The sequence below is a fragment of the Brachionichthys hirsutus genome, chromosome 20, assembly GCF_040956055.1.
Source record: "Brachionichthys hirsutus isolate HB-005 chromosome 20, CSIRO-AGI_Bhir_v1, whole genome shotgun sequence".
Lineage (NCBI taxonomy): Eukaryota > Metazoa > Chordata > Actinopteri > Lophiiformes > Brachionichthyidae > Brachionichthys > Brachionichthys hirsutus.
Window position 1 is genome coordinate 3,544,972 of NC_090916.1, and position 10,873 is coordinate 3,555,844.

Below are 10,873 nucleotides of genomic sequence, written 5' to 3' on the forward strand. Positions count from 1 at the left end.
GCTCAGTCAGATACAAGGGATGGTTTGCATTTTAACACTTGTACGCAAATAAAAGTGTAACGTTTCAATATATTGATGAGTTCCTGGTCCCGCCTCGTGGCGTGGATGCAGCAGCCCTAACAAGCCCCCTCAGAGCCATCAATCAAGTTGTTAGTGGGGGGGGGGGTCCTGAGCGCTGGCGTTCGCTGTGGAGGAGAGGACTTCCTCAAAGCTGCCTCTGGTCTCAGATGCACCGACCTTCGTCTACAAAAAATACACAACAAATCTGTCAACACACAACCTGCTGTCATTTCTCTACGCTGCTGCTGCACTTCTGCAAAATAGACTCAAGGTGGCAAAGTTTGACAAAACTTCTTACTTATTCTGATTTTAACAGAAACCCTGTTATCAGTCATAATATAGAGGGCAACAGTTATTTAGCACTTCTCTGTTTAACCCCTCTGAATACTGATTAGCGTCAAAGTCTTTTCAGCGCCCAGTGTTTGGTGAGAGCACGGTAGAAATTGAAATTCTGTGGTCTTTACATTTCCTTCACTCTGTTATCAAAGACTCGGTGCACTTTTTGGTGTTTTAGATAATATTCCTGTACTTAAACTCAAAGCCAGTCACAGAGGACGTGGTTCAAATCTAAAATAATCTCTCAGAATATTATAGCCTATCATGATTAAAATTAACGTACATTTTATTTGCAGTGCTGTGATACTTCTCCTTGAATCAGGTAATGGATGCAGGATATGTAATGAATTATTTTTCTCAGTCTTGTTACAACTAAGACTGTACTGGGATCAGTCTGACTATAAATAACCAACAGGCGGTGAGAGCCAGATTGTAAACTAGCAATTACCTCCAGATTATCGTCTTGTGTTGAGCTTCACTCTCATTTTAAAGCATTCACAGGCAGAAACCTGAGCAGTTTTCTCTCTGTGGCTTTCACAGCTTAGTTCAGAACAAATAATAGTTTCATGTTATTTTTAGTTCATAGAACATGTCAGATTATAATAGAAGGATACTGAATACGTTCATTACAGACTAATACTACAGTGCAGGTTTGACTGGAAGCTGCGTTTAAATCGACTTGTGAGGTAGTTTAGAAATAATCTTTCAGAATACTGAAAAATGTTAACATATTTTGAGCTACATATCTTGTACCTTGATAGTCGACACTGTGCTCTCAACTTTCTCCTCAAAAGACTTGAAGCTGGGAGAGTTCCTGCAAAGGAAACAAAGTCATTCTTCTTCAAGAACACGTGTTATTATTGGCATGTCTTCCGAATCAGTGATGACGGATTAAAAAAATTAAATACGAACTGGCCCAGAATTAATATTTCCATCAGTATGACAGTCCAAAAAAGGTTGTTTTTTTTCATTTTAAGTGTGAAACATGTAGTTTGTCACTTAGTACTATAATATTTTCCTTGGTGAAAGTGAAAGTCTACGTGAATTATATTCCTACATCCACCAGTAGAGCATCATGATGATCTGGAATAATAACGAGATTATTCCACTAAAGGACAGATGTGATATTGTCTGATATTAGGATTATGTGTGTGTGTGGCAGTTTCTTTCTTATTTCAAGTCAAAATGAACCCAAACATAAAATAAATAAATGTCACAGTAACCGGTGTTTCAGCAATGTTTTATTTATTTAAACGAGTGAGGTCGGGTTTGATCACAAAATGACATCACGCAAAGATAAAGAAATAGACTCTCGCACACAGAAGCAAACTTGGTGCCGTTACCTCATGGTGGGCATGCTCATAGAGTGTTTGATGGAGTAGCTGTCTCCAGAGAGCGTGGTGAGAGAGGGGTTAAATGTTAGAGAGCACACACACACACACACACAGCCACGATCAGATTCCCTACTGGAGTAGAATATTACATAGTACAGTATTTAACATCTGTTCATGTACACAACAATGTCTACTCAACGTGAATGATTTTTTAAATGAATGTTAGTCTCTTTTAGCTTAGCTGTAGCATTTTAATGCCGCTGGGGCTGCGAGGACAGTTCGTGACTCCCTCTTCACACGATCCTTTGAGCGGATTTATCGTCAGGGACTAACATCAAGCCGATGTGATTCTGAGCTGAGACAAGAACCGCCTGACATCTGAATAATGTGCCCGAGTAGGGAAGCAGCGTTTACCCCTCAGACCCCAGCTGACTGCTTTTGAGTCCTGTGCAAATCAATAGGTTCCGTTAACTGCCCTGAGGGAGATCTATACCGAGTCTGAGACTTTAGCAGGGAGAAAACTCAAGGGACACACACTCTTACCCTATAGAGTTGGACCTTGGAGAGCGTTGAGGAAGATGTAAAACAAAATAAGACACTTTGATGGGTTTACAGTCACTGTTTCATCGATACCAGCTGTTACACAGTGGAATGCAAACCGCCGCTGGTTGGGACATTTAGACTAATATTTGTTGGGGGGGGGTTAAACTCAACATGACTGGGGGAACCAGTCCTCACTTAACTAGACTTCTCACTTCAGTACCAACATGTCAACAAAACAGAAATGTTCTACTAAAGTTAAACATCACAAACACACAAACCTTCCATCAACCTTAAGTTGGGACAGACATTTTGTACACAAACCATTATCTAGGTGATCTCTCTCTCTCTCTCTCTCACTCTCACGCACACACACACACACACACACAGGAATAAAGAAGTACGGTAGTTATTGTGTGAGAAAATGATACATTTACAACTGTTCAAGGATGAAACTCGGCTATTCTGTTACCTTCTACTGCATATTACATCAGGCAGATACGCCCTCTCCTCTTTAAAGGCATCTTTAATGTCGCTTTTATTCCTTTAATAATACCAGAGTCGATAAAATAAAAACAAATAATGAATGAAAAGATAATTGGACCAATAAAATAACAAAAAAGACTTGTAAGAACACTCCTCACAGCAAAGAACAAACTCATGCTTATTATGTGAATGCAAAGCAAATCAAGGCACGCCACGAAGGACAGAACACAGGGACGTACCTCCGGGGGAACAGCAACTCTAGGCCAGCCATGCTGGAATGATCAAAGATAATCTGTGTTTCCAACCAATATCCCATTTCTCTTCAGCGTATTACTGTGTTCTACTGTGTTGAATGCAACTGGTTTATTCACTTCACACAGAACAATGCAGACGCACATTAAGGCTGACCAGCAGAGTAACGACGAGCTAGGCAGAGGCAAACAGGCAGAGCGAGATAAATAAGGTGACTGGGAAGGAAAGACGCCGCGGCTCTGCAAAGAATGCAGCTTAAAGCAGGCTCACTTAAACCCGACTGGACAGAGAGAGAGTTTGCACAAATAAAATAGTGTCTGCGGAAGTCGATGAGTGTGATGCATGATGGGTGATGATATGCAAACGTGTTTCTGATGGGCGAAATAAAAACTTCACTCCTCTGCTTTACTTGGAGCTTTACATCATCCATGAAGGCGAGCTACGCTACCAAGATGGGACGATGCGTACCTCATGTCCTCGAACTTCTTGGAGATGTTGCTGCTCAGTGTGCTGAAGGCGGCTGAGGTTTTCTGTCCTGCTGTGGAGAACGTCTCAGATGTCTTCTTATAGCTAGGACATAAAGACATTATGGTTTCCTATCTTCATGCATACCGGTAAATACAAATGGATGAAAATGCACATCGAAGTGGAGAAAAATAAACTTATAATAAAGGGGTCATGTGGCTGGTTGCTATGACTATTCATATAAACTGTATTAGCCACAGCAAAAAGTAAAAAGTCAGGGGTCAGGAGATGATTTGCAGAAATCAAACAGCAGTTTAGCAGGTCTCTGGGATTGTTACATTCCGGGTAGCGGAGGGAACATTTTGGGACGTTTTGTGTGACTTCAATGGTTTAGTTTCTGGCTCGTCCTAAAGCTCTGCTGTGTGAGACAGTGTCTCTCTGCTCGTCTGTCCTGTGGTCACACTGGTTTCATTATACATGAGTGGCCGTGGCTGCATGTAAAGCGATCTTCTGGTTAAAGTGTAACTGAATACAAACAGAGGCCTGCAGAGAATATCACATTGCTTTCCTCGGCCTCCTCGTGTTTGGGCGAGACGCACCGGGTTTGACGGTTATTGCTCTGCAAAACAAACAACTTCAAATACGTCCGGCGCTGATTTTGGAGGACGGGTACAGATGACGGATTACACAGTAGCCAGTTCTGCGCGGCCGATACCCTTTGGCACCGTCTCACATGTGCGTTTAATCCGGTTTGTGATGTCTGCTACGCTGAGAACAACACAGATAAGAGAAAGACACAAGCTGCTCAACCAGAGCCAGAGATCATGGCTTTTTAATTTGGTTTCTCTTTATAACAGGTGGTTTAGAGCATGGGTCACTACCGGCTGTTAAAACAACTACCTGATTCATGTGCGTGCGTGTGTGCGCGTGTGTGTGTTTGTCCTGTAAAGGGCATCTCTGTTGACGCAAAACAGGAAGGTCATCCTGTCATGTGCCGCAGACACAAACACACACTCTGTCCTCCACGGGAACGCCGCACACTTACGCCGTGGAGGTCTGCACGTCGTGCCAGCCTCTGCTGACGTTGTTCCTGAGCTCACTCAGAGGCGTGATGCCCAGTTTGTGTCTGAGATCCGCATGCTGCTTCTCTTTGGAGGACAGAACCTGCCTCAGGGTGCTGATCTCCTCCTCCAGCTGGACATATACACAACACATGACAATGCTTAATGGGATATCAGCACTTCCTGTTTCCTCCGAGCTTGACAGCGCGTGTGTCTGAGCGTACTTTAGTCAATTCTCGACGGATCTCCTCTCTCTCCTCCTCGGTCATGACGAAGATGTTTAAGGTGGCTTCGGATACAACGTCTTCATCGGCCTCTTTCAGTGGCTCCGAGTCCAAAACACCTAAATAAGATATGAAAATGAGGTGAAATGTCTGTGGGAGCATTCAAGAACCGGAAAAGGGAAGAAAGAGAAATGAATGGGTTAATGAATGCAGTAATCTGATTTAAAGTAAAGGGTGTGGTCTCCGGTTCCCTTAATGCATTATTTATAGAGGTGCACTATACAAATATTCAATCCTGGAATCAAAGGCATCCATTTACAGAGTTTTTGAAAGGTTTTTCTACCTGTGACTCTGGATATTGTAAATGTTTGGGATCACAAGCATCTGACAAATACACGGAATGAAACTTTTATTGACCTTTTATTGGTTATTTATCTGTGACATCAAGAAGTTTTAAAAAGATTTTACTAACATTTTGTGCAGTGTTGGGCCGTTGTTATGTACATCTGGATCTATTGGCATAGCAACTTTCTTCATGAATTTCTTCAGCATTTTTAGGAAACTATTTCTTTCATTAAGGTATAGTATTATGACATACTTAAATACATAAACTGTATGTACTCTTATAATAAATGGCTATTCTTTCTATTTGTATGAACAGCCTGTGTTGATAGTTCTATATGTCAATAAAGGTTTTTAGATTACTGTATATCCATTTTTGATATGTAATTTATGAATATTTGTTATAATTGTTTGTGAACTCGGTCTGACTTCGTCTGACTGTTATGTAATCTGTGTCTGCAACTCTCTAATCTGGATTAACTGGATTTAATTATTTTGTTTTTACTCTGCTTGTGTAGAAAACACGACACTGCCACACACACACACCACCAAGATCCTGTTTCTAGTGCGATTTATGTGGTTTGCATGTGTATAAATTTCATTTACTTGGTTTAAAAAAAATTTTTTTTTTAACAATTACATTTTTCCTTGGAAAATATTTCCAATTTGAAATGAAGTAGATAAAATATCAGTTATGTCTACTGTCTATTCAATCGGAATCAAATGCAGTCTTTCCAAAAGAAAACAAGACCGGGGCATCTCATTGCTGTACAAGCACACCATTTATGTCCGGACACACAGCCTGCATTATTTACACAAACACACCCACTCAGACCACACCCCAGCATGCACGTCCAAAAGTTACTTTGATCGCATCTGCAAATAGAACTTAAGTGATGGAGTTGGTGTACATTGTCATCCGACTCTGAAACACAACACATCCCTGAGCTTCACTCAAAAGATTCTGTAGATTATAGATGACACAAACACACACACACCTACACACACTTTGTATTATTTGTAGTACTGAAAAAAAGAAAACAGACGACTGCGTAAAATAAAATGACAACAACTAATTAATGCATTAAAAGTCTGTAGTTCTCCACGTTAGCCTCGTGTTGTTTGAGGACTTCTGCGAAAGACAAATCGGCACAAGCGTGTATCACACAGGACAACAGCAGGACAACAGCAAGGCATACACACAAACACACAAAGAAAAAATCCATGCCGATAATCGTGGAATTTTATTCACAGACGAAAAGCAAACATTCTGCATGTAAATGTCCTCTAAAAACCATCATGAAACGGTTTGCATTACCTGAACGTCTCGCTTGGTGTTAGCGGCAGCATTTTGGATAGGGCAAGGACAAAGCAAGTTTAGCAAACACCGACAAAGAAATTCGACATACAGCCTGCACACTAATGCGCTAATTCAGCATATATTTAAACATTGTAAATGGATCCGACAAATCAATAGCCTACGCAGGATTATTTTAGTTTGGTTAGGTGCAGGGATTTTTGACAGCAGCTGCTTTAATCTCTGAATTTTCAGCTCAATTCATGATGTGATAAAAACCATTTTAAAGCAATGTGAACAGAGACTCTGCCAAACAGGCCACGCCGTTGTTCTTCGGTTCCTCTTATACAATGAGAGTTACTGTTCCTCATTCAAGCGTACAGCGGGGGAATATTCCTTGTGGTAGCTGATCATAATGCAGAACAGAGAACAGCACGGTGCAGACAAACTTGAACAAATCCGGCTGATTTAGGGCCAAATCGGCTTCGAACCGGTCCCTCGGAACCAATTGTGATTGCAAATCAACGACTGCTTTTTGCTTGCTGCTTCCCTTCCAACCAAACAGCCTCGGTGTCCGTGCTGCTCTACTCGCTTGAGCAATCCAACTACAACTCAGTGGAGAAGCATTCAGTTCCTGTGAACCGGATTGGTCAAATGTAGTAAAAATCGAGTCGGGCCATTAATCCGAACAATAATCATTTGAATTCCGCTAGAAGGTGTCAGCTGGAGCTACAGGAGAGACATAAATGTTCAACCAAAGCCAAAGATTGTCAATTCTGCAGGCCGCTTCACCTCTGCGGTCCGGATGCATGTCCCAAGCGGTTGACATCACGCTATTGCCTGAGTGATAAAGTAATCTCTGGTGACCTGATGGCGCAGTTTCGCACCATTTAGTCAGGTTTCCCTCATTTTGGGCCGCTGGACCAACGTCTTCCACGTACGAGCTGCTTTTAACCGAGTCCCCACCACTAGTGTGAAACGTGCCCGGATTAAAAACCTTTGCAGACCATCATCGGAATAAAAGACAAAACAAGCACAAATGCCGAGTCTGCCTTTTACTGATGAATTTGATTCATCATGAAAAAAGGATTGCGAGCCACGTGGAATCTGATACAGGTGGAGCTTCCGCTAACATATTCTGGTATCAAGAGAGCAGCTCCTCGAAACATTTCAAATAACTGTATGCTTTTAATTGATTATTAAAGATCTATCTGTATTAGATTTGCAGTTTCAATCCAGGTCAACCTTTTAATTTGTCGATGATCTTTTTGAGGGGATCATAAATGTCTCGTTCTTTCCAACACAGGATGATTGTTTGCGGAAAATGGACAGACAGATTGATCGACATAAAAACACCGGTAAGCAAAATCGATCCCATGCAGCCATCTTGTTAGAAAGCAACCCACTCAGACCACACTCGCCCACTCTCCTGATTTGAATCCACTCTGAATCACAGGAGGAAGAAAACTGCTGCCGCACTGATATCAGAATAGAGAACGTTCAAACAGCCCGAGTCAGTGATGTCACCATCTGTGCGGCAGCAGTTTCCACATCGAGATTCAGATCAGAATTAAGCGTTTTTTGTTTGTTTGTTATCTGGGAGAGTTGAGTCTTACCCTTCTCTCCCTCAAGTGAGGTTGAATTAACCCATTCCTCTCCAGGTCCCATGCTGCCCCAGTCCACCACTGCTTCACTCAGAACGCTAGAGTACAACTCTGCAGCGGAGCAAGGCAGCAGTGCAAGAGAAGACAAGAAAACGGGTTATACACGCGACAAAATCTCTCTCTGTCTCTCTAGCACACACGCGTCACCTCTATTGTGATGGGGCATGTTTCCTGATAATGTGCAGGATTAGAGGAGGCATCTTTTATACTCGAACAGGAAATCACACTCAAACAGGATATACTTCATTCTTGCTATTCAAATGTCATTTCAGGGAGGAAATCCTTTTTTTTTTATAACAACCAAGAACATCCTCGGTTATTGAGCAACTGAAGTTGTCTCGTCTCAGATGAAATCTCTTGCACAAATCTGCAGCATAACGGGAAGGACCCACAGCATTTCTTCACTGACTGTGATTTCATTTTGGTTTCCTTTTCTGGGAAGAGACAGTTGAAGGAAAACCATGAAAATATCAGTTAAGTGAAGTAAGTGAAAAAAATAAATTCCATGCAGCCATCATCTTAGAACATATAAAAACATTTGAACATTGCTTCCTACTTTACCTTACGCTAAGCTTTCTCTGTCAACCCCCCCCCCCCCCTCCCAGCACGGTTTCTTTCCCCTGTTTCCTGTTTCCTGATTTGGGATCATTGGTCACAAGATTCCCATTTGGTCCACTAGTCATGTGGTTAAGGAAAATCAAAGACCTGGGGATGGTCATTTTCTGTCTTTTAACTTTGAAAACTCATTTAAAACATCTCGCTGATCGAACCTCGGCGTTTTGGGACAGATCTTTTCCATTCTAATCACAATTCTATCAAAATGGTTCAAACTTTCTCATCCTTTAACTCTCTGACTCCCAGTTATCCATACATGAAGGCCTGAAATGCAAATGATCTACCTGTATCAACAGACACTATCTTTATCCCACTGGCTGCAGGAATGTGGGAGTCATTATCCTGCTTCATCAGTTCATTTTTTTTATCCAATTCCTTTTCCTCGGGGGAAAAAAAAAAAAAACTGGTTGAATGAAATGGCAGAATAAATTAGTGACTCCAGCCACAGCCAGCACTAACCTGCAAATACTGTCTTGGGTGTTAAAAATAGTAAAAGCAAAATCAACAAACAAGTCGGTCACCAAAGGATTCAATTGTTTATAAGTGGAAACTAAAAAGATCTTATTGGAAAGACAGATATCTTCCCAAAGATCTGACATTTTGCCTTTAGTTTGAGGCAAACGACATTAAAATTCAGGCATTAAACTATTAGATGAGCAAGGAAATTGCATCCGTCAGCAAGGCTTAGCTTGGTCTTAAGTTTCCGTGACGACAACAGGAATATAAACCTGCAGCACGCTGGCCAGCAGCCTTAATGGAAACAGTCATCTCTTCAGGGAGAGCAGACCAACAAGCACACGAGATGAATGGGGAGTTTGTAGAACTGCACGGGTTAACGCACACGCACACGCACACGCACACATATTAAGAGGCTGACTGCAATTTAAGGACACAAGCTGAATATATATAATATATAATATATGAACCTGAGTATTTTCCTTTCAAACAACCTCCAAACGGGGACGTCCACGTTCAGCCCATTATCAGATCAACATCAAACAAGCAGGAATCGCGCGCCCTTTCTTCTGCGCCGACATTAAAGCGACTCACCTTGCTGCCTGGTCTCCATCAATGGGCCAGGTGAACTCCCCGCACACACACACACACAAGCTCCTGAGACAGACCAGGTGGGGACGGCGGCGCGCGCGCGCCACACCGACAGAGGTTGGGTTGGGTCGATTCCCCCTGGCTGTCACGCGCCGGGCCAGCTCCCACGGGCGGAGCCTGGCGCGCGAACCAATGAGCTCGCTGCGGTTGTGACGCGCTTCATTGATCAACCGGGCACATTTCCTGGTTCTGTGATTATTGAACACAACAACAGATTGTTTACCGTCAAAGCCAAATTAAATTAATGAGTCTGCAAGCAAAGTGATTAAAAACCCATTTTAAATTCTTCTTATTCACAAAAGATACTATTTATCCGTTAAAATAACAATGCAATGCGTATTATAAGTGTTTTCCTGTTGCAGTGACCTGCTGTAAATGAATATAACTTTGAAGTGACACGCGTCTCCTGCGGGGGACCGCTGACCCCTGCTGTCATAAAACTGCAATCACACCTGAGGCTGATGCTGCACCAACCAGCAGTTGCCAAAATGTTAGATACAAATGTTTTTAACCCATTTTATACTTAGAAAAAATATTATTCTCTTATTCTCTTATTGTTTTCTCCCTACAAACATGCGATGAGCGCAGGCTTCTGTCAGTCCGGACCAAAGTACCGTTTGGGGAAAGAGAACGCCAGCAGAAAGATGATCGATCGAGCTGAGTATGGATATTACATTAGAAGTTAGAGTTCTTTATGCTTCATCACCACTGAGGAAGAGGAACCAGGCAGGTCCTAATGAACACCAGCATAGTTTAAATAGCATGCCCATCTCTGCTGTCAACAAACAGGTTGAACACCAAAAACAACTATTAAGAACCAGCCAGGCTGGCCAGCCTGTCCCAAAATACCCTGAAAACCTTCACCTCACGTTACAGCCGTAAGGAAGTGACGAATTTCTTTTTTTGTGTGAAATTTTCCTTTAAAATAATGACGTCAGCAACAGGAAGGACAAAAAAATAAAACACAGGTGTACAGCGTCGTCATCCGGAAACACTTTGACCTTCAACAACGGTCGATAGTAAATGAACTGTGTAATATTTAGACAGGCGACGTCACTGTTTATTCTTCTCTGGATAAGGCAGGTTGATT

The 10,873-nt window shown here is 42.1% G+C and overlaps 1 protein-coding gene across 1 annotated transcript; it reads right to left on the reverse strand.

Annotated features, from left to right (window-relative positions):
* Window positions 1-116: 116 nt before the first annotated feature.
* Window positions 117-9,801, reverse strand: tpd52l1 (tpd52 like 1). Its single transcript, XM_068753504.1, is given in 10 exon segments — window positions 117-161; window positions 163-243; window positions 1,150-1,210; window positions 1,740-1,778; window positions 2,274-2,288; window positions 3,477-3,578; window positions 4,519-4,667; window positions 4,759-4,877; window positions 8,014-8,112; window positions 9,727-9,801. Coding segments are annotated over 10 exon segments (729 nt in total). The 5' UTR covers window positions 9,746-9,801.
* Between the last annotated feature and the right edge of the window lie 1,072 nt (window positions 9,802-10,873).